Source organism: Mus caroli, unplaced genomic scaffold, assembly GCF_978045245.1.
Source record: "Mus caroli unplaced genomic scaffold, Mus_caroli_1 scaffold_14, whole genome shotgun sequence".
Classification (NCBI taxonomy): Eukaryota; Metazoa; Chordata; class Mammalia; order Rodentia; family Muridae; genus Mus; species Mus caroli.
This window is the reverse complement of record NW_028227269.1, coordinates 80,933,921-80,957,829: the sequence shown is the minus strand read 5'-3', so window position 1 is coordinate 80,957,829 and position 23,909 is coordinate 80,933,921. Positions and strand designations below refer to the sequence as shown.

The 23,909-nt window shown below is 46.5% G+C and overlaps 1 protein-coding gene across 11 annotated transcripts in view; it reads right to left on the bottom strand.

Annotated features, from left to right (window-relative positions):
• Positions 1 to 3,545: 3,545 nt before the first annotated feature.
• Positions 3,546 to 23,909, bottom strand: part of Sipa1l1 (signal induced proliferation associated 1 like 1) — a 275,601-nt gene continuing 255,237 nt past the window's right edge. For 10 of the 11 annotated variants that reach the window (XM_029484700.2, XM_029484698.2, XM_021178588.3 and 7 more), the window contains 7 exons: positions 22,378 to 22,617; positions 21,519 to 21,684; positions 17,479 to 17,725; positions 14,495 to 14,641; positions 8,482 to 8,596; positions 5,927 to 6,011; positions 3,546 to 5,378 (listed from right to left, as the gene is read on the bottom strand). In XM_029484700.2, the coding sequence (XP_029340560.1) occupies positions 5,235 to 5,378; positions 5,927 to 6,011; positions 8,482 to 8,596; positions 14,495 to 14,641; positions 17,479 to 17,725; positions 21,519 to 21,684; positions 22,378 to 22,617 (1,144 nt within the window). In that variant the 3' untranslated portion in view covers positions 3,546 to 5,234. The remainder of the gene's footprint in view (positions 5,379 to 5,926; positions 6,012 to 8,481; positions 8,597 to 14,494; positions 14,642 to 17,478; positions 17,726 to 21,518; positions 21,685 to 22,377; positions 22,618 to 23,909) is intronic. The other variant, XM_029484702.2, reaches the window with a different exon arrangement.

Genomic DNA, 23,909 nt, shown 5'->3' with positions numbered 1-23,909 from the left:
AACTTCCTTGGGTTTGTTAGTGTGATCCAGGGTACATGGAATCAGATTTATTCTTTTTGTTTTGTTTTGTTTTGTTTGTTTGTTTGTTTCAAGACAGGGTTTTTCTGAATAGCCCTGGCTGTCCTGGAACTCACTTTGTAGACCAGGCTGGCCTCGAACTCAGAGATACGCCTGCCTCTGCCTCCCGAGTACTGGGATTAAAGGCGTGCGCCACCATGCCCGGCTCAGATTTATTCTTGACACATAGGTTCCTTGAATGTGTGTGATGAGCTGAGAGTCCTTACAGCACATTCCTCCTGAGACACTTATGTTTGTAAAGGAAGTCTGATTGTATTCCTCTTGTCACCGTGGGGTTCCCTTCTTGGATGTTGAATTGGGAAATAGAGACCCTCGGTATGCTAACAAGGTCTCAGCTGCATGGAAAGATGCACCCACTGAAAGCAGAGTCACCAGTAGGATGTGTGGGTACGCTTATCTACAGATGCTCAGAGTTGCTGGGGGTCACCTGGCTTGAAGACGGGTCATGAGAAGACCACACTGAAGGGAAAGATGAGCTGTGAATGGTTAGAGAGGCAGGGCTGTGAGGGCTGGCAGAGGTGCGGAAGAGATACAATGATACAGGTTCACTGAGAGTAATGGAAGGAAACTGCGAGAGGTGCCTGTTCACAGGATTGGAAGCTAGGGTGGTAAAGGGGTAATGGGAGAAGGGGAAGGTGAGAGGTTCCTTTGGCTCTGTGCTGACTCACATACACAAAGGCAAGACGGGCAGTGTCTGAAATGAAAGGATGTGGATCCGGAAGGGCGGAGTCCAGGAAGAACAGTGCAGAGGGAAGGCCACAAAGGACCATCGCTGTAGGGATGATAATCATCTCAGTAAAGACAGCCAATGCCTTAGCTTAGTATCTCTGAGCTAAACTTTGTGTAGAGGATACAGAGGATAAACAGTGTCTTCCCCCTTTCTCCTCTCTGGCCAGAGGCAGAGGAAATGGGCTTATTGTACAGAGGGAATATTTGGGCAAAGGTTTCTAGATGTAGGCCAGGTCTGAGGGCAGCTGTAAAACTCCCTGGAAAACTCTTGTGCTCTTGGCCTCATGTAATTAAACGGTAAAGGAATTCCAGCCTTATCCACGGAGCATGGGGATTTTGAATCGTGGAGTGGTAGAAAATTCTAGGTAAAGAAAGCTCCAAATAGGGCTGGTGAGATGGCTCAGTGGGTAAGAGCACCCGACTGCTCTTCCGAAGGTCCGGAGTTCAAATCCCAGCAACCACATGGTGGCTCACAACCATCCGTAATGAGATCTGACTCCCTCTTCTGGAGTGTCTGAAGACAGCTACAGTGTACTTACATATAATCAATAAATAAATCTTTTTAAAAAAAAAAAAAGCTCCAAAGAATAGCGAAAAGGGGGAAAGAGGGACTTAAAAAAAAATAACCCAAACACTAGCTACAGTTTAAAGTGGTTTCTCCCTCCCTGTACGGTGCTGTGTGGCCAGAAAACCCGTAGTCAAGTGTCTCTGTACCTAGTGTCTGTGTCTTCCAATACAGATGCTTCTAACGCCATCCCAAACCACCTGGGAACTCACTGGACATTTTAGTGTCAGGCATCTATGTAATACCTGTTAAATCATAGCTCCCGGGGATCTGCCAAATGACTTTAACCAACCGCCCAGGGAATGGGGAGGCAAGCCCCAAGTGAGGTCCCACTGTCCTCAAACCCAGAGGAACAGAGCACATAGCACACCAAGCAGAGTGGCCCAGGTCATTTGTGCTGGCAGCGGCCAGCTTTATACATGTGGCTGTTCCATTTTATACTCAGCAGCAGTTGGGCACCTTACCTAAGGCCTTCGACTAAGTCGAATGCCTTTCTCATCAAAGAATGAGGATTCCTGTCGAATAGGTCAGTAGTAGAGGAATGAGTTTATGGGCAAATATCCCAACATTTCTGTGGCACCATTGATTTCTAACTACATAGCTTCTGGCTAACTGTACCCAAGTATTTACTGGTTGTGTTTCTTACCAAAATGTGCCATCTTGCACCCAAAACTCTTGTTTCTTCACCCTGAGAAGACAGAAGAACTTTCTTCCAAAACCACACTCTCCTACATTTAGCAGGAACCAAAGTGCTTATTGGATAGGCCTGCTTCTTAGGTTCTTGGACTACTTGGTTTTTGAGTAGGGTCTCATTGTTGAGTGCATACTGCCCATAAACCTTCAACCCTCCTGCCTGAGCCTCAAATGCTGAGTGTGCCACCAACCAACCACCTGCTCTTGAACAGTTTTCATCCTCATCTATGGAGAAATCCCACCAGCTCATCACCTACAAGTTTTGGAGCCCAGCCAAGTTGGCCTATCTAGAGTTCCTCCATCAAGAAAGCCCAATGGCCCCTGCTGATGCCAAGACCTTTAATACCAAGGCACAAAGCCAAGCTGATTTTATTGTTTGTACCGTTTATGTCAGTCTTTTATCTCCCAGGCTGACCTTGAACTTCTGACCCTTCTGCCTCCACCTCCTGAGTGTGCTCATCACTACACTGGGCAGTACTGAGGACTAAACACAGGACTTGGTGTACGTGAGGCAGATGTTGTACCAGCTGGGCTATATCCCTAAGCCTCCCCAACACCCCAAGCTATTCCTGAATAGATCAGTCAAGAGTGTCTTGTGGTATCCACTCTTATTATCCTAGATTTACAATTCTAGAGTTTGTAGGAATTGTTGAATCAACTAGAAGAAAGTGTGTCATTTCTCACATTAGCTGCGTCACTGGAGAGGAACGGCGATGTGCCGTTTTTAGTCCAGCTGTGTTTTAATCCAGTGCTGTGTTTTTGACTTTAGGATGCACTGATTTTCTCCAGTGGGCTAAACTTTTCTAATTATATTTTTGTACAGTCTAATATTAACAGGCATTCACATTCCCCGAGCACAGGATTGTTTGATAATTTGGAATGCTTTTCCAAACACAAAGCAAACCAAACACCAAACCCAAACTATGCTGTTCTCAGGGAATGGCAATGCTGAGATGGGAAGCACACGCATGGATAGTGAAGAAGCAAACTGACTGCACAACGCTCTGGAACTATCACACCGGAAAGGGCAAGGGAGGGGATTCTCTGCAGACCCGTGAACAGGAGCGAAGAGGGCAAGGGAGGGGATTCTCTGCAGACCCGTGAACAGGAGCAAAGAGGGCAAGGGAGGGGATTCTCTGCAGACCCGTGAACAGGAGCGAAGAGGGCAAGGGAGGGGATTCTCTGCAGACCCGTGAACAGGAGCGAAGAGGGCAAGGGAGGGGATTCTCTGCAGACCCGTGAACAGGAGCGAAGAGGGCAAGGGAGGGGATTCTCTGCAGACCTGTGAACAGGAGCGAAGATGCCCGTTACCTTCTGAAAAAGACCAGCCCTCCAGCATCCTCTCTACAGTGAACGGAGCTTGATGAGAAGATCAGGAAGCAAGGACCAGGGAGTTCCTGGGTGGTGTCTCAAGTGAAAAAAACCCGAGCAATAACCAATCCATTTTAAAAGAGCATTTAAAATGAATTTTATTGTTTGAATTTTACAAGTAGTCTTCTGAGACTTCAAACAAGAACTCTGTTGCAAAACTCTAATAAATAGCTTGCCCCAAGTCCCCCAAAGAAACAGGAAAACCAAATGAAAAGGAAACTCAGGAAGATAAGCAAGACTTCAGAATGCTTGGATGTTAGCAATATTTCTCATTTACAGAAAGACATCAGGCAATGTACAACCTCCTTCATGGACATTAGAGAGTTGACTATCATCTTTACAAAGCATTCCCAAATCCTCCTACTTTCTACCTCACGGTAGAAATGTTAACAGGGGAAAGAAAAAACCTCGGGGGGGGGGGAATCACAATCATTTGTGAAACTACAGCATAAAGAGGTGTGTGTGTGAGAGAGAGAGAGAGAGAGAGAGAGAGAGAGAGAGAGAGAGAGAGAGAGAGAGAGAGAAGAGAGAGAGGGAGAGAGAGAGGAGGAAGAGGAGGAAGGGGGATACATATTGCTTCAGGGATAGAAACCAGGGCAAGTGGTTTTCTAGTTTACAGCAGGGAACTTTTAGCACAACGCCAGTCAACACTGGCCAGCCCCATGTCTGTACAGCAGCAAGGGTTAGGGGCCCAGAACAGCCTGCATCACTAGACAGGAGGAACAGTGCAGGGATAATTTCTGCAGCAGAGTCCTTTGGATGGCATCAAAAGGATGCAGAAAATGCTGTGCATAAACTCTACACTGCGACATGCAGGTTCCAAAAGCCCATTTTGTTTTAGGCATTGCTCCAAACAGGCAAGGATTAAACTCACGGTTTAACATTCGCTGCTGTTAGCTTTTCCTAATTACAAACACTGGTTGAAGTCTTGCTTTGGTGAGAAAGATTTATTAGTCATTTTGAACAAGCTTTAAAAAGTTTGTTACATCTTTAAAAATCTCAAACAGAAACTATATATAGAGAGAGACTTTTGACCAAAATGTGTTTACAATGCAAACAGGTAAGATTTTCATTTGAGAAAATTCAGATGCCAATTAATGTTAGGAGCCAGGAAGGTGGAATAGGTTGATTTCTGATTTAGTAGGGTTCACTTAAGCCAAACAAAGTCTTAGGAAGGTACTGGGGTCAGTTCTTCTGGAGAAAGAAGGGACAAGATGCAAGGTCTGAAGGGTGAGTGGTGTGGCCCTGCTGGTTCCAGCAGACAGGATGCAGAGGGCAGAAGCTCCACCCAGACCACTTAGGGGCGGGGCCTTCCCTTAAAGTCCCTCTCACAGGCATTTTAGGGACAGAGGCAAGGAAAGGCCCCTCCCCACCCCCAAACAGTTAAAAAAGAAACTTCCTTCCTAGGAACACAGACATCTGTCAGGGGACAGGGAGCTTGGGGTACCTGAACCAGGTCAGCTGATGGAAGCAGAGACTGAGGGCCAGGGGCACTTGGGTCTGGGCCCAGCTTCTTTGTAAATACATAACAGAGAAAGATATTGTGCAAAAAATAAAGACATTCACATTTGAGCAGTTAAACTTTTATTTTACTTTTTTAAATTTTTATTTAATTTTTTGTTATTCTTTTCTAAAAAAGGCAGATAATGATTGTTGATCTGCAATTGTGCTGTGCACTGTCCAACATGAACAGGCTGGGACGCTGGGGACTCTGAAAATACTTTCCAAGGCGTGAATGGGTGCTTTAGGGGGCCCACATAGGGCAGCCTGTCCCTTTCTCGTTTCCCCTCAGCTGGCCCTAGCTCATGTCTATGGTGTTGAAGACCCACTCTGTGAACTTCTTCAGCTTGTCCGAGGCATTCTGGGACTCCTCCTGCAGCCTCAGGTTGTCCTCCCGCAAGTGCTCAACTTCCGCCTGCAGGTGGGCCTTGTCTTCTTTTTCCTGAAGGAGAAGCCAAGCACATGTGATCTAGGGGTGTGCACATATCTGGGCAAACCACCCAGCTCTCAGAAGCACACGTGATCTAGGGGTGCCACCACCTGCCCAGCTCTCAGAAGAAGCAGTTTTGATTCCCTTTTGGAGGTCCCTCCCCTCTCCCCAGTCTACTAAATGCCCACACACATCAGATCCAAGCCCAGGGGCTCCCAGAAAGCTGCCTTGATTAAGTCAAAGCCAATCAAGAATCACACATTCCAACTCTCCTGGCCTCCAAAGATAACAAGAACTACATGGGAACAGGAGGGGTCAAAGGCCAGGCCAGAGCCCAGAAAGGCCTGACTGAAGTTTAAGGTTTCCCACAAAGGGACTACATTTTCTGTACGTACAACAAGGAAGGTCTTTCACATCATGTGTGGCCATGGCACCAACATCTATTGCTGCCCTAAACACATGCGCAGCGAAACTGCATGTAAGCACCCAGGCACGTCTCCCTGACAGTTAAGGGCTCTGCTCCCACAGCAGGGCAGTCATCACTCACTGAGAGCATTTACCTTCTTCAAATCTTCTCGAAGCATTTTCAGCATACCTTCCAACTGGTCCACCTTAGAAGCCAGAGTGGGAGAGGAGTCCTTACTGCTGGGAAGGAGAGACAGAAGGCCATGCTGGCGGGCGCCTCCGTGGCTGCCGGTTTGGGTCCCCTCCCCCTTTTCTTTTTTTTATAAAATGTTTTTCAATGTCAAATTATTCAGCATGACAACTCAATGTGCATGTTTACTTTAAAAAGAGAAAATGATCTTAACAAGAGGCAATAGGGGTTTTAGTGATGGCCAATCAGCAGCTTCCTCTGTTAAAGAGGACAAAAGAGTTAGCAGTAATGTGTGAAAATGACCTTTGGTAGCACAGGAGGCATGTTAGCAGTCACATAGTCACACAGTGCACGGGATCTCAAGGTCTCTTCTAGGGTTTCCATAGGAGAACTACCAGTGTGTGTGTGTGTGTGTGTGTGTGTGTGTGTGTTGCGTTGCATGTGTATATAACTAATACAGGATCTGCACTGGGGCTGCCAGCACAGAGCAGATTTAGAGTTCCCAGAAAGCCTTGTGTCTACGCAGGCCATTGCAGCAACATACAATGCTCACACCTCAGCTAGTCTAAATGCTTAAATGTTGAGGAGACTCCATGTTTCAAAGCCTGTCAGTCTAAGCTTACCGTTTCAACTTCCTTTAGGACAGGGAAGCAGCTCTGTTAAAATGCTAAGCATGCCTTGCTAGCAGAACACCAAGTATGTGTGGTGGTCTTTGAGGATCACACAGCTGGGTGTTGCCATCCCCAGAACCCAATGCTGAGGACCTGTCAGGTTCCTCCCATCCTCTCACGACTGTGACCTGCCAACAGTTTCCTGGGGAAGTTCTAGTTATGCCATGTGCCCTTAAGACTCACAGAATAGAAAGCCAAGTCTTCTGTAGGGAAAGCACAGAGGACTCTTTGCAGAGCCAGAGATGTAACTCATGGTTGTCTTAGTCATGGAGTAAAAAGGATTCTTCAAAAGTCAAAGTTCAAGGTGGAATTCCCGACTCATAACAAAGTGTTACTGATCTCTTAATTTTGTGTTGCAATAGACTTCAAATCAAAATGCAGTTTGCTGAACACAGGGCCACTGGTGAGTGACACTGACTGTCAAGTGCCTCAGGCAAAACACTCCACAGTCAGCAGTGAGTGGATCATGAAGAGGAAGTGGTCAGCAGCAACCCACAGAGTGGTACCTAAGGTCAGATCAGGGCTAGGTCAAAGGACAAACATGCTGAACAGAACAGAAGCTGTGTGTATGGAAGGACTTGCCTCTCACAAAGCCCTGCAGGGTGCTGGCCCCCAAGGAAAGGAACCCTTGGGTGCTTACCTCAACCCCACAGGTCCTTTAGAATGAACCCAGTGCACCAGCAGTGTAGAAAGGTCTGCCGGGCCCATCTTCCCCTCACCCTAGGATCCACAATCAAGCTCTCTCCCTGGAAGGGTCTGACTCTCGTGTCTCAGTTCAGAGCACATGCCAGTGCAGCATGTTCTGGATTCTCCAAAGTTCTGAGTGGACAGCCACTCAGCTTAACTTAGTTGTCCCAATGGCAAGAGGATCTGCGACAGCTCTGTTACAATTAACAAGGAGCTAAGCTCACAGCCGTTCAGACTTGTTCAGAAGTCCTAAGCAGCAGCCCGCTGGTAGCTAGGCTCACCATCCCTGTTATTACCTGCCAGTCACAACTTCCCATAGGTATCTGATATAAATGTAGGTGTGAAATGCACCCATTTTATTGAGACAGGGTCTCAAAATGTAGCCTGGCTGGCCTTTAACTCCTGACCCTGCTGCCTCAGCCTCCAGAGTGTGGAACTACAGGCATGCACTACCACACTTGGCTTAGATACCTTGGCTCCTAACCATCCTCAGGACTTAGGGCAGGAGTTTCCAGTTGACTATCTGCGCACAGGTGTCATGGTGTGCTCCACAGCTGGCTGCTGGCACGCTAAGGAACACTTCATGTTCAGCCCACACCTCAACCACAGGAACTCAGGGGAAACAGGAACCTCAGCCTCTGCGCAGTGTAAGTCTCAGTCCAGGGTCATCACTGAGAGGCTCTCTGAGCTTCGGTTATTACTGTTTGCTTACAAACACTCCCAGCCAGCCTTGTGTCCTGTTTTCTGACACAGGCAAGCCGAGGCAGAATGCTGGAAGCTGAGCACACATGAGTACAGTCACAACATGGCCACAGTGGCAACTGAGAAAACCCGAAAACCAGACTGGAAGGATAACTCCAGTCTGAGTATTTGTGACCAAGGCTTTTTCTTACTTTACCTACACAGGTAAAGTAAGAAAAGCACAGGTGACTTATGACATTAAATAATAAAGAGTATTCATAATTGTATCCTTAAGCCATCAAGACCAGTTTAATTGTATTTCCAGTAGTCAGTTGTAAGGTGTTCTATCTAAAGCCAAGTGTCTGGCACGGCTGTTGAGCTTCCAGCTCATCAATGGCCTTCCATCTCCTCTTCATCACGTCTGTCACTACTGGAGGTGACACATGGTGTACATTCATGACCTCAGCACCGGGTGACCAACCTGCTGTAGGACTTCATCTGGACCAGGGCCTGCTCCTCCAGCTGGTCACTGTTGGAGGCCGCGCTCAGGGGGCGATGGTTTTCATCACTAGCAGCAAAAAATGAGGCTCTCTGGACTGGAAGAGAAGTGAGAAGTGTGAAGCACAGGACGCACTCCAGAGCTCTGTCCCGTGGTCATATGAATGGTTGGCCCACAGGGAGCATCACTGTTAGGAGGAAGTGTGTCACTGCGGGGGTGGGCTTTGGAGAGCTCCTCCTACCTCAGGCTCCACCCAGTGCAGAAGAGACACTCCTCCTAGCTGCCTGGAAGGCAGTCTCTTCCTGGCTACCTTCAGATCAAGATGTAGCTCCTCCAGCACCATGCCTGCTGGATGCTGCCATGCTTCCTACCATGATGATAATGGACTGAATCCCTGAACCTATAAGCCAGCCCCAATTAAATGTTGTTCCTTTCTAACAGTTGCCTTGGTCATGGGGTCTCTTAACAGCAATGGAAATCCTAAGACACACCTGTAAACTCAACCAGTGGTCTACAGGGGTGGTGAAGTTCAACCAACACACAGATATGTTTGGAATCTATAGTCTCTACCTGTCCCAGGGAGAGTCTATGCTCTTTCAGTTTAAGGGATGGTGACAGTCTAAGAGCCCCTTGAAAAGACAGTTGCTATGGATCCATTTCTAGTCCACTTCCCTGCCTATCAAGCAGTGCTCTAATGATGGCGTCTCCAGAAAGAGGCCTTGAGTCAAACTCTAGACCAAGAGATAAAGATAGAAGAGTCCTGAAAAGCTCAAATTACTAAGCCTCTTGAAACTTCTTAATGGATGCTTTCCCCAAGATGCCTGGCCACACTGGCAGGCTTTAGCACCATGTCCATACCAACTGTTTAGACATACCCCGGCTTAAAATTGTATGGAGACAGGCAGCAAACTGATAGCCAGGTTAGTACAGAGAAACTCTCTTGTGCAATATCTGGAAGCATCAATAAAATGCTGTTGGCCTATTAACTTAAAGGGAAATAGGAAGAGAGGATTCTGGGATGGAGTCAGCATAAGGAAGATTTGCCCTGAACTCTGAGGTCACATGAAACTGAAGGAGCAGTAGCTAGCCATTTGGTAGGACTTAGAATAAGCAGAGCCAAGAGCCAACAGCTATCACAAAGTGCTAGCTGAACAGCAGAGAGACATGGTGGATACTGGCTACAGACACGTGGAAACAGCAGGAAACGCTGAAAAGTTGACAGATGTGGTAGGAAACTGAGAAATCCTTAAGGAGAAAGTTACATATTAAAAGAAAATATTTCCTGTTAAAAAAAAGTTAATATTTCCTATGTTAAAAAATTTTTAACTCATTTGTTTAAAAAAACTTGGACCTGGGCTGGAGAGATGGCTCAGACTTAAGAGCACTGGCAGCTCTTCTAGAGGTCCTGAGTTCAATTCCCAGCAACCACATGGTGGCTCACAACCATCTATAATTAGATCTGGTGCCCTCTTCTGGGGTGCAGGCATACATGCATGCAGAATATTGCATATTAAATAAATCTTTAAAAGAAAAAAGACACAATTTATCAAAAAAAAAAAAAAAACTTGGACCCTATATAGTTTTGTTCTGATTATCAGCATGCAAATCAGTAATGGTTATGGTTGTCTTATCCTCCTTAGAAAGATCAGAATAAAACAGACTTAGATAAGGAGAAGACTGAAAGATGAAGGTTAGGCTCCAGGTCACAGAAGAGGTTAAAGGACTTTTTACATCAGAATAAAGAAAGAACCATCAAAAGCATCCAGTCTGGAACCCACAGTGACAGCAGAAAAGGAGTTCCAGGTAAGAACATCCACAGGGGCCTGAGGAACGAGAACGGCAGCCCATAGAGATGCAGTGCACAGAGATGCAGTGTTCTGAGTTGAGAATCCACATTCTGCTTTAATGATGCTACCTCAGAGCAGTGCCATGCAGCAGACTATGTGTAGAGTTGGAGAATTAAAGTATGTACATATGTTAATGCATCATAAAGTTGATTCGTAGTCAGGATTTCAGTTAAGACTTTTGCTTTAAGTTCTAGAAAGGCGGATTCTGAGATGGTACATTTATTAGAGGTGATGGCTATCTGGGAAATGCTTTATAGATTGAAGCCGATGATGCTTTGACATGTGTATCCATTAGAATACAACAAGTCGGGCTGGAGAGATGGCTCAGTGGTTAAGAGAACCGACTGCTCTTCTGAAGGTCCTGAGTTCAAATCCCAGCAACCACATGGTGGCTCACAACCATCTGTAATGAGATCTGACGCCCTCTCTGGTGCATCTGAAGACAGCTACAGTGTACTTAGATATGATAATAAATAAATCTTAAAAAAAAAAGAATACAACAAGTCTTTAGGTATTATGACATAAAAAATGTTACACATAATCTTCCAATTCAACAGGTCAAACAAGTATGGAGCGATCTACCCATACTTTAAGGGAAATGCTCATGGACCAGAAGGGGACATAATGCCAATGAAACGGATAGCACGGCTGCTGGAAAGCACGGGACTATAGAACAGACTAGTGCATTAGAGCAGTGTAAGAATGTCCTCATCTCAAAACGGAAGGCAGGAAATATGCTACGTTAGGGAAAAGAATATGCTCTTGCTTCAACAGAAGAAAAACTGTGGGTTCTTGCATAATTAATAAAAATCAGATTTGACAGGGGGAGACTCACTGAAGATCTTGGCTGCAGACAGGAAAAGAAATAAACCAAGTAAAATATATGCTAAACCCTCTACAGGGGCATAGCTCTAAGACTGTTGGAGACATGAAAATGCCTCCAGCTAAAACTTCACCAATGCATAGCCAATAAATCTTGTTGGCTACAAAATCTTCAAGACTTACCGTGCCATCTTTTCAAATGGCATAGATAGAAATTTATATTACAGTTTGGTTATACAATCTAAACTAACATAAAAAAGGCAGAAAGACCTTACCAGCTCAGAGAGCAGAGAATCATCTTTAACTGAATTATGCTCACTGTACATCCCTTAGCTAATGCAGAAATGCATCCTACCTTTAAAGGTTTCTATGTTTGCAGAGCAGAAGGACCAGACACCAAAGAAGATAAGACAAATAGTCCAGGTGATCTCACCTCAGACTCTGCCTCAATGCTGGCTCCTCAAGACCTGCATCAGGGACGATTCTGCAATGGCTAGTTAGATTGTCCAGAGTCAGAAAATGTTCCAGTCAGGACTTCATTAAGCCTGAATTTTCTCAGCATGCAAAGACTGGACAGCAAGGGCTACAACTTGCTTTCTTAAGACTGACCAGTACCCCCAATTTTAGGGGGCCCCCAAAAAGAAATTAATTCCCCAAACCAGCAGGAAGCAATTTTTAAGAGAGTGAATTTCCCATTTCTAAGAGGTGGAGTGGATGGTTTTGGTCTTTGAATGGATGATGGATGTTTATTGTCGTTTAAGGGGGTGCTTACAAATCGTTGTGGTCTTGGACTAAGAGGAAACAAAGAGGAAGGTTAGATTCAGGGGTTTCTTTTTCTCTCCTTTATCTTTTCTCTGCTATCTAGTGTTAGAGGGAGAAGGGATGAAAAAAATAAAAAAGGGGGACTAGGAATACAGGAAATAGCAGGAATAGAGGGTAGATTATTGCATCTAATGTAAACCATAGAGCTACTACTAGCCAAAAAATCTTACACTGTATAGATTTTTGCATATTAATACAAACTTAAGGTTATATTTGGTTACAACATACTATGTATCAATTATTTTTAATGTAATGTACCTGTGTAATCCTGAAAAATGCAATGTTAAGTTCTATGCCTTTAATCCCAGCACTTGGGAGGCAGAGGCAGGCGGATCTCTGAGTTTGAGGCCAGCCTGGTCTACAGAGTGAGTTCCAGGACAGTCAGGGCTATACAGAGAAACCCTGTCATGAAAAACAAACAAACAAAAAAAAACCAAAAAAAAAAAAAAAAAAAAAAAGCTGCTGTTACAAACTGTTTAGGATAATTTAGAAATGCAAGTTAATAGACAATTTAATTCATGGTCATGTTAAGTATAGAAATATGTTTTCAAGGTTGAACAGATAGTAAATAGCTAGAAAAAAAAAGCAACATTGCCATTCAGATATACTATAGTTAGATAAATGGTTTTCAAAAATGTCAAAGATCTATAGGATATGGCATTGAAAGCTATTTTATTAATATTTGTTGTTGTTGTTTTTGACAATGAGACAGGTCTGCTCCTGGCAGTGTCCTCATTTTACTGCAAAGATGCTGACATCAATGAAGCTCTTAGAGAGTTTGCTTCAATTGTGGTAAGCTACCACTGGCAAAGACACTGTCCTTGCTTCAGCAGCATAGTATGTTGTCCAAACTGAACAAACAAGACACAAGGAAGTCCACTGCCTCGCTTTTCAAGGACACTGTAGGCAAGTCTTTCATATTTCCTACTTCTGAGAAAATATGTTAAGACAGTCTGTGCCAGAGGCTGACGATGGATGCTCACCATTACAGAGTGATTCTGGGGGCCTGTAGAGGCAGCAACTTTTCCTGTCATGTCTATAGTTTTGTAAGTTGCTTGCCTGCACTTCCTGCATACTCAGCTATGTACATACAGACAGTAATAGTCTCAGAATTAAGCTTAGGTTTTTTGTTTGTTTGTTTTTTGTTTTTCTTCGAGACAGAGTTTCTCTGTGTAGCCCTGGCTGTCCTGAAACTCACTCTGTAGACCAGGCTGGCCTCCAACTCAGAAATCCACCTGCCTCTGCCTCCCAAGTGCTGGGATTAAAGGAGTGCACCACCACGCCTGGCTTAAGCTTAGGTTGTACAGTGTTTAAGAAGATGTTTTAGGTTAGTCATGCAAATTATGGTAGAAACTGATTTAGGTATAACTTTGAACCTACAAAACCAAGAGTGATAGAATACTTTCTCCAAGGTTGCCAAAAGCATATGGACTGGACACTGTGATTGTAAATCTTACCTGATAGTTCTCATAATTGTTATTATTATGTAACGTTTATTATTATAAGAGAAATCGTGTTTTATTGGACTGAAAAGAGAAAATGTAGAGAGAATTTCTTGTGCAGTGTATGGAAGCATCACCTGTCAATAAAATGCTGTTGGCCTACTAACTTCACAGGAAATAGGGAAGTTCCAGCACAGAGAGAAGATCCTGGGAGGCAAGATTCACCCCAAACTGAGGAAGACGGTCACATGACTCTGAGGGGGAGGTAACTAGCCATGTGGACTATTCTATTCCTGGACTAGGAATAGAACAAATGGGATAAATGAGTTACGAGCTAATGGGAACGACCCAAAGCTTTTAGCCTCTAGGCATGTATTCATAAAATAATTCAGTCTCAGAGTCATTATTTTGGGGAGTAAAGAGGCCAGCTGGAAAAGCTCACAGTTATAGGTTAGAGTCAGGGAGTTTCCATGAACTAAAGAAGGAAGGAAGGCAAACAAAGACAGCCATCACTATCCACGGTTGCTCTTTCTGAATTCTGTGGCCTAGTAAATCCATGGTCTAAACTGAAACCAGATGAAAGTCACTTTCGATTCGTCTGCGTAAGAGCGATAACTCTGCTGCCATGACATTATAAAGGACATCATAGCATCGAAAAAATTAGAAAGTATAATCTTGTACCAAAGCCACTCTTTCCTAAAGAACAGACAGTAGATAGCCGATGTCAACACACACTGCCTTCTGTTTAGTCCCTGGTTTCTATAGACCAGAGTATCATAGGGACTGCGACACTTACAAGCCACAGGAGTCTCATGAAGTTTGTAGAAAAGAAGCATCAGGATACATCTGAATGAATAAAATGCTCCCAGCCCAGCATCTGACCCAACTACAGCTCAGAGCCATGAGCTTTGGCTCTGGGTTCCAGATGTACACGTGAAGCACACTTACTGTCAGTGTGCCCAGGGTGGCAAACTGGTCAGACCTTATCATAAATCCTGGTACCCCGTGGCTTGGCCTTCAGGATTCTGATGGCTTATGTGGGTCGTTTGCAACCTCACTCACCCTCATAGGCTTTGGCGGCATCTACTAGGTTGGACCAGTCCAAATCTGAAGCTGCATCAGGCAGGGGCATCAGGCCAGGGTCAGGGATAGGCTGCCTTCGGGTCTCCTGGATGTCGGTGAGGGAGCTGTCCGAGGCAGAGAACTCTCCTACAGAGGAGAAAACAGGATAACATGTGTGACCACAGCAGATGCACCGAAGAACTTACTTATTTCCTGTTACCACAGTATAAGTGTAAGCCATGTGCAGATGGAATCAAGGTCTACTCCAGCAGGCCAGTAGTGGCCTTTAGTAGTGGCCTGAAGCTGACCTGGCTTCCTCCAGTTTCTTTGCATTTCAAAAATACTTCCCACCATCTCTCCTCCAAGTATGTGAGTCATAAGAAACTTATTGAGGCCATATGTAGGTCTGCTGTGGATGAATGGCCTGTTCTCAGTGGAACATGGGGGCAAGGCAGGTTAGCTCTAGTGGTCAGCTTCCCCTCACAGTGTCAAGAGTCATCAGGGGAGAAGAGGCCTAGTCTGATGGCAAACTGAACTGTGGTTATAGCCAAGAAATAACTATCAGAGGAGCAACAGGATTTCTTTCTATCTGGGCCATGAGCCAAGATCTGCCCCCAACTTCTGTGGGCTTTGTGCTTCGGAAGGTGAAGGACAAATGCATCCCTGACCCCTGTGCTCCATATCCCAGGGATGGATGGTCTACTCTCCATGGCTGGATGTAGTCAGGGAGTATGAATAGTAGACCAGATCACAGGGAGAGTGCTAAGTCTCTCACAGGAGCCAGCCTTGGAAGGGACTTTCAGTGGGCCATGGCATTATTCTCCACCCTGGAGGTTAGCACCTGCATGATGTTCTGATTAGCAACATCATAGCAATCAAATCCATCAACCATCTTTTCTATGGCAAAGGTTATTCACTGCAAACATTAAACCTCCAACAGCTGACAATGATTAAAAAAAAAAAAAAATCCTTGCTTTGAGTACCAAGGGCCACCTGGGCCACAAGAGGACATTCTGCTGCTGCTGAGGGTGGAGGCAGACAAGTGGGAAGCAGGGAGGTCTTTGAGTGGTGGCAGCCAGGATGGATATGGCGTAGTATGTAACTCCACGTGGGCACCCCTCAAATGTGCTGTAGCACTAAACCCCTGCAAACAGGGAGCTAAGCAAAACTCACTCCAAAGTGACGTGGCTCCAGAGATTACTTGCAAAGGAAGAGAGTTGTGCCTATGATGCCAGCCTGGTAATCCAGGGTGTATTTAGCTGTGCTAAGCGCAGCTGTGCTGTTAATGAACTTAACCCGAGCAAAGGCACTGAGTGCACGGACACCAACAAACTCTGCAAGACATCCATGGCTCCAAAAGGATGGAGGCATAACAGGTAATTCTGTGTGCCACTTAGAACCTTTCTGCCCTTCCATCCCTGATGCCCAGCCTCCATCTAGGGAAGGGAACAAAATGACCACATCTGTCTCCCACATACATTCCAGTGTAGACAGCAACCAAGGTTGCTGAGTATGGAACAGGCATCACCAGGGTGCCGCCTGGCTTCTAGCAGGAGATGATAGGAAGGGGCACAGCAGGGGCATGTGCCTCCCCTCTTCATGGCTCTCTGTGGGTCTGCTTCAGTGGGTCAATGACCCCAAGTGGATAACCCTCTAGGTGCTAGACCCACTCAGACACATGATCATGCTGCACACACAGGGGTGGGGACAGTACTTTTTATTGCTTGTGAAGGTTGAAGAAAAGTGCAGGGAAAGAAGAAAAGCTTTCAAGAAAGGCAGAATCACAGGAGTAAAGGGATTCGGGAGCACTGGCCCCAGCATGGAGGATGAAAGGTGAGAGTGTATGAGACCTCCACAGAGGGGCTTGTTCTACAGCAATGATTCGCAACGTGTGGGTTGCCACCCCTCTGGCAAACTTCTATCACCAAATATACTTAAAGCATGATTATGGCAGTAGCAAAATTATAGTTATGAGGCAGCAATGAAAAGAATTTTATGACTGGGGTCAGCAAAGCATAAGGAACTGTATTGAAGGGCTGCAGTTCTAGGAAGGGTGAGACCCGCTGCTCCAGTGTGGTGGCAGGGAGCAGTACTTCACACGTTAGCCATAGGTGGGTGGAGGAAGGAACAGAGGAAGATGGCTTGACCCTTGAGTAGTGAAGGAGCCTGATGTCCCGTGGCAGGACGGCAGGATGGAGATGTGGGAGAACTCTCATGCATGTGAGTGAGGGCTCAGGAAAGTGCAGCCTTCCTTGAGCTTTAGAAGACACAGCTCGAGCAAAGGGGAAAAAAACAAGGGTCTGATTTACACCACTGCTTCAGCAGATTTCACAGAAGGGAAAAGTCAGAGAGAAATCTGGTTATAATGGTGCGCACAGCAAAGGGTCAGGCATGAGATGTGGTGCTGTGTCTATTGGATTCAGCATGGTGAGACCTGGAGTGGATTTGGGCAGACAGAGGAAAGAAAAACATTTAAGTCTAAAGTTCCAGAACATGGCCGTTATAAGACAGGGATCTAGTTAGGCCACAAAGTAAGCCAACACATATGACCAAAGGCTAGGTTCTAGAGGTGTCAGGATCCCTAATTCTCGTCCTGGAGGATCTCCTGCTGACTGGCTGGAGTAGTGAGTGAATGAGCCAGGCAGCCTGAGGGCAGCAGAGCACGCATCTCTAGGAAACCACTAATCTCACTTAGCTTCATTTGCCCAACGCTATTTCAGCAGCTAGGACATCTGACAAGAACACCAATCCCCAGACCATTCTCTCAAAGTCAATTCAGCAGGTCTTGGGTGAGGTCCAGTGATCCGTGACAAGCAATGCTGAGGTGACCAGTGGTCTGTTATTACAGGAGGGAGGAGGGACTGAGAGATGAAGCAGAGGTAGAAATTCCTTTCAACTACCCCCTAAGAAAACGAATGGCCAGTTGTCATACTGGGCCATGGGCCCTGCACAAGATTGCCAAGCTGCAACTGCAGGACACTTACCATGCAACGACTTCATTCCCAACGTGTAAGATGGCCTCCTCAGTGGAAGTGACTTGGGGAGAGATGGGTAGGTACTGCTGAAGAGGACATCGTTGGGCAGGGCTTGGTCTAGAAGCGAAGCCCTGGAGGTGAAGAAATGCTCCCTCTGGCTGCTGTAAATGCTCTCATCTGACAGAGTCCTGTGCAGGGCCCGCCGGGAGGTAGGGGTGGTGGGGAACGGGGACTGCGGGGAGGACAGTGCATGGAACTGAAAAACAAGACAGGCTGGAGTCAGGGGCTTAGGTCACAGAATGAGACCAAGGTTGGGTGGGTGAAGCAGTGACATGAGCTCGGCCAGTCTTAGAGCTCCGTCCAGTCCTACATCCCAGGGGGAGAGAAGCTGTACTCACAATCGATCTGGAGGAGATTGATTTATCATGTTTTAACCGTGGTTTATCAATGTTATGTGGTAATGAATAACAAGATAAAATGATTTTTTGTTTGCTTTTGAGATGGCACTATTTTACTATGTAACGCTGGCTAATCTGGAATTCAAGAGATCACTTGTCTGATTAAAAGTATGCACCAGTACCCCTAGTCTTAAATATATACTTTACTTGAAGGCCACGTCTTTGACCGGATCTTATAACATTCCAGGGCTAGACTCCTCAGCCATAAATGTGGGCAAAGCACCTGCCTGGATCACTGCCATTGCTCAACAAAATGCACCTGCCAGGAGGCTAGAAAACGAAGAGGGGGTTCCTGGGAACAGCCAAGGAACAGGGATAGGGAGCCTCAGCAGCTTGCTGGATGACAGGCAGTGTAACTGCTGGGCAACTGGGAAACGATCATCAAAATGCAGACACTTAAGACTGGAGGGAAGGCTCAGCAGTTAAAAGCACTGGCACTCTTGCAAAAGACCAAAGTTCAGTTCTCAGCACCCACACGGCAGCTCATAACCATATGTGACTCCAGTTGCAAGGTATCTGACACCCTCTTCTGGCTTAGGCATCAATGTGCTGCCCAGACAAGTGTGCAGTCAGAGCACTAATACACAGAAACGTAAGCCTTAACCAGCAGCAACATGAGCACATACTGGTGGCTCTCAATACTATCTCTCAAAGTAGACAAGCTTCATTAATTTTGAAGGTAATTATCATTTTTAAAATGTTATTTATTGTGTGATGTATGTGTGTGGCCACATATACCACTGACAAATGTGTAGAGGTCAAAAGGCAATTCGGTGGCCTTGGTTCTCCTCCTCCACTGTTAGATGGGACTAAATTCCACCCTCAGGCTTGCAGGGCAAGTCCTTTCACCATCTGCCAGCCCATGGAGGTGACTTTTTCCTTTGTTGAGACAGAGCTCTCTTCAGCCTAGGCTGATCTGTTTCTGCCTCCCACATGCTGGGATTAAAGACATGCCCACCATGCTGCTTTAGCTATGCTGGCTTTAAGGTGTCCAGTGAGCCTGAGGGTTGTACGGAGGAGAAACGGGGCCCACTCCTATTTGCGTTTGGGAACTATGAGCAGTCCCCTGCACAGCACACGGTAGTAGCTGGTATGGAATCCTGACCCAGGGAGGCAGGGCAGGGAGGCAGGGCAGCTGAGGATGGTCCTGCCTGGTGCCCCCTGTCCCTTGAGACACAGCAGCATCTAGTCTTGTCAAAAGCTGTCAGCACACGCCTCACCTCAAGTCCTCAGGCTTTAGGGTAAACAAGCCCGCCAAGTGCCTGCTGTGTAAATTACCCAGGGCTGCCAGCCCTGGAGAAAGATGCTCACAGCTGGGTGTTGTCAGCCCTGGATTTCAGAGAGCACACACACAGATGCAACATGTTCTCAGAGTGTGCCCCAAGGAGCCCAAAGGGTTTCTCACATAGCTTACTGCTAGGGTGAGACCTTCCTCTCCTACCACAGAAGTTTAGTTCTACACAGTGAGCTATCATGGATGATTTTACTTGGAAAATACATGGGGAGGTGTCTGAACTTTAAAACTATTGAGCCATTTGGAGACCCCTGATTCTCCAATTTGATCACAGCCCAGCAGAGGAGGTTTCTTGTCCTGCCGGCAGTGAGCAGACCTCCTTCACTTCATGCTGTCCCGCAGACTGACCATTTCCCACTGCCCTGGTTGCCAGTGACAGAGTCAGCAGCACTCACAATACCTTTTCCTACACATCAGCAGTGCATAGAGTCCCCTGCTCTGGGCCACCCGACTGAGAAGGAGGACAGAGCGCTGCCTGAAGCAGACAAGGCAATCCATTCTGCCAGTGAGGTGTGTGCTGCAGCTCCATCAGTATTCTCAAAGCAAAGCACTGGCTAACCTAGCTCTACAGCAGAAGAGTGGGGACAGACAGCTCATAGGATAGGAAGCCCATCATGCATGTGAGTGGACGCCAAGTCTCTAGCCCAGAAATGGCTCTCCTAGGTCTCTTCTTGAAGCTTGTTGCTGGCCTGAAGCCCTGAGCCAGGACTGGTCTGGGAGGTTTCCCAAGGGACTACTAGCCTCCCTAGAAGCCATGATCATTTACAGGCTACCAGGAGATACAGTAGGGCTACTTAGCTGAACTAATCTGAAACAAAAGCAGCTCAAGAAAGATGGACTGGAGGGGGAAACAGCACATTGCCATGGCTGCTCCAGTCTTCTGCTGCAATGCTCAGAGCCTGCAGAAGCACTATCTTTGCATATCGTATCCTATCAGTAGTCACAACAAGAGAAAGTTCACCCTGATTCAAATAGCAATGCTAAAGTAACTCATTTCAGACACAGACGCCAAGGCCTGGAGTAAGGGAAGACAGACATTGGCCTTCAATTATTCCCACTGCATGAGCAGAGCCAAGGAACAGAAGCTCCAAGCTCACCCCTCCCCATCCCCTGCCAAAAATGTTCAAGTAAGACTTAGAGGAAAGATTCCTTCCGGGGCAAGTTTTAGTATCTTCTAACCTCAAAGAGTACATCTAAAATAATTTTTATACTGAAACTGGGACTTCAAAGTTTTAATTTGTCACTTTGGGTTCTGATGGATAAGTTTCAAGCACCATCTTCCTCAAGGTTGCCAAGGGAACCGTTTGTTCCCTGGATGATGATTCAGAACTGCTAAGTGCTGGCTCCCGAAACAGAAGTGACAGAAATCAGAAGCGGCCATATCCACAGCCATAAATCATGTTCATAAGCCATTTCCTTCTCAGCAATCTCCAGAGGCCCCAGGGAACATGTAATTCCTGTGCATGCTGACTTTTCCGCTTAGGGCACATGCTCTATCTATGTGGGTGGTGCGCGCGCGCGCGCACACACACACACACACACATACATGTATACAGAAAAGCCCAAGGGACGCAGAAGCAAGGCCACTCCCGAGCAGGGCTCTCTCTGATCGCAGTAGAGGTTGGGGTGTGGGAAGGATTCTGAAACAAGCTTTCTAGTCACCCTAAACATCATTCACCTCAGAAGTTAAAGGGAACAAAACCCACAGAGTTCACCACCATGATCTTCCTGGAAGGGCCCAGGAGAAGGCTGGCCGCTGACAAACCGCACACAAATGCTGAGCAAGCATTTGTGGGGCTGGAGAGGAAGACTTGGCTCTAGGGAAGGGGCACACAGTTAGGATTCTGAGGGAGAAAAGAGGCATTGAGTATAGAGACCCATGAGCTTGTCCAGGAGGCAGTTCCCTTGATTCACACATGGAAAGCGCTATTACCTGTGGTCAGCAGAGTGGGGGCACAGAGACCACGAGGCAAATCTGACACATGTGAGAAATGTAAGAAAAGGACCTTACAGACAGAAGGCAGATGGGAGACCACATGCAACATGTTCTGGCTGACAAGGGAACCACAGGTGTGTCATTACTGAGTCCTGGAGGTGATGCCACTTCAGTGTGGACTCAGAATAGGACCCACTAGAAGAGAGAGCCAGGGAAGGGCAGGCTAACAGGCCACCAAAGAGCTGTGACTACAGAGACAGAACACTCAACACGGAGAGTGAAGGGTCCCCCCAACACCCTCAGTCCTACACCCCATCATGCCCAGCTTTTCTCTGCCATTACCCCACACCCTGCCTTCTACCTTGAAATTCTTCTGGGATTCGGGAGTTGGGCTCTCAAGGTCGATGAGTTTCTTTAGATCTTCCTCAATGGTGGACTTGGAGGTCGGCTTTGGGGATGCCCGCAGGTCCCTGGTTGAGGCTCGAAGCCTAGTGTGGGCTATCTCATTGCCATCACTCTGATGTCGCCTGGGGAGAGGGGGTGGAAATGAGGTCAGCAGGGTTGGCTCAGGGGGCTGTGACAGATGAGACAAAGGGTCTGACTCCTATTTACATCAGAGTCCACTGAGGTCAGGGCTTGTTAGATAAGCAGAGTCAATGTGAACTGAGAATAAAGTGGGAGGAGTAATTCACTCTTCTATAGGACACTGCCCTGTTTGGCCAGCAGTAGCAGCAGACTCCAACAGAGTGATCCCCAGAGCCACCTTTATACAATGGCAGTCAAACGACAGGAATAGACCATGGAGAAGCCCTTTGTCCTCCAAGTCCTACTGGCCCAGAGAAGAAGCAGTCTACAGAAAGGCTGTTACTGACAGAGCATTGGAGACTCAGTTATCCCAAAGGCTGATTCAAACACCTTTCCTAGGCTAAAGACCTCAGAGCGAGATGTTTGCAGTACATCTTACTCAAGCAATGAAGCAGAGAAGTAACTTAAAAAAAGTTACTCAGCAAATAAAATCTCCAAGGGAGAGTGGAGAAATGTGATCAGAATATATTATATGAAAAATACTTTTTTGTTAATTTAAAACAAGAAAATCCCTCCATAAGCAATTCCCTCCAACCCCAACATCGCAGCCCAGGATCACTGGCAATAAGAGACTGCCCAGTTCTTTCTGTGCACAGAGAAAACCCACCACTAAGTAGCAGGAGAGGATCTCTTACTTTCGTGTGTCCATAAATCCCACGGAGTTAATGGTTCCTTCTGGCTTTTTCCATCCAATCAGATATTTGCTAGTGGCGCCCTGGCGAGGGTAGAAAGTCCTAGGTCCAGAGGAGGATGAGGAAGAGGAGGAAAAGGACGGTGCGAGCTGGGAGGATGCGGTGGGGTGAAGCTCCTCTTTGGGTGAACTTCTGGCACTGGAGAATACCACTGGGCTGGCAGAGTGTCGGGAGCTCATGGTACTGTGGAGAAGCAGGACAGAGACGGTGACTATAGTGTCTACGGCCATGTCAGTTGTGGGGTGGTGTCCAAGGTGGAGGTGAAGGTCAGGTGAGAGAAAAATGAACTTTGAAGAAATGATTAAAAGGGATGGTCAGCTGGTCTGCCTGTTCTCGTCCTGTAATTTAAATGTCTGCACGTTAAGTTAAAAGCAAGAGGGGCACTTTCAGACACACTGGCCCACTGAAGTCCGGGAGGGGCCAGGGATAGGACAAGGAGCAGTAAAAGTCTCAGTGTCTGCCTGTATGACCACATCAGATCTGGGGGTCATGATGATGCTAAGACCAGGCTAAAGACTAGAGGAAGATGAAGTCAGGGACACAGCAATCCTTGACATCCCAGGCCAAGGGCCCGCTTATATCTGTGTCCCTATAGCATCAGCATGCATGCGGACTCAAAAGCTTACTCACCATAAGATAAGTGCTAAGCCTGGAAAAAGGCAGATTTTTCAAGGTTGGGGAGTTGCGCTTATATCAGCTACCCACATGCAGGATAACCACACTTCCTTCTATGGTCCCTCAGGGTCATGTCCACACTATGAGCCCTGCTGAGTTCTGCTTAGGAACAATCTAAGGTCAGGTGGCTCCTACAGCAGACGTACAGTTGCATTCCTCAGAGAGGCACTTCTATTGTCCAAAACAAGTCATCCTGACTGAACAGGTATTAAAGTATCTGTAGTGATATGCAGCTGGGACAAAGGTACCACTCAGCAATGGGAGAAGATGACAAGGGGGAACAAGTGTTGGGGTGTTCACAAACTCTATCTAGGAAACTTTTCTGCAACTCTGAAACTATCACAGTATTTTAAAGTGTTACAGTAGAAACAAAACCCAGATGCGATTGGCTGAGACAGAATCTACTGGTGGAAACGAAGCTCTACTGGTCAGACCCGCCTTTCGTTTCTAAACAGACCTGCAGATTTTGAGCCACAATCTGGAAGAACATTTTGTACAACAGGCAAGAGTCTTGTTAGTATTTAAGAATCCGCTACCAGATTTGGAGAAGGATTGTGGAAGGCTCCACTGGAGAGCTTCCAGTGTGAACGCGGCCCTATTTATTACTTCAGAACACAAAGAACCTTCTTCTTCATTTTTATAACGAACTCAGAAGAGCTGGGCCCAAACTTGGAAAAATAGAATAAACAATTACTAGTCTTACCATAAACATTTCCCCCAAGTACTAGTCCAGCTAGAGATGGAATACACATCTGCAAGGGCTACACAAATGAAAAGCGATGCACCCTTACCGCTGACAA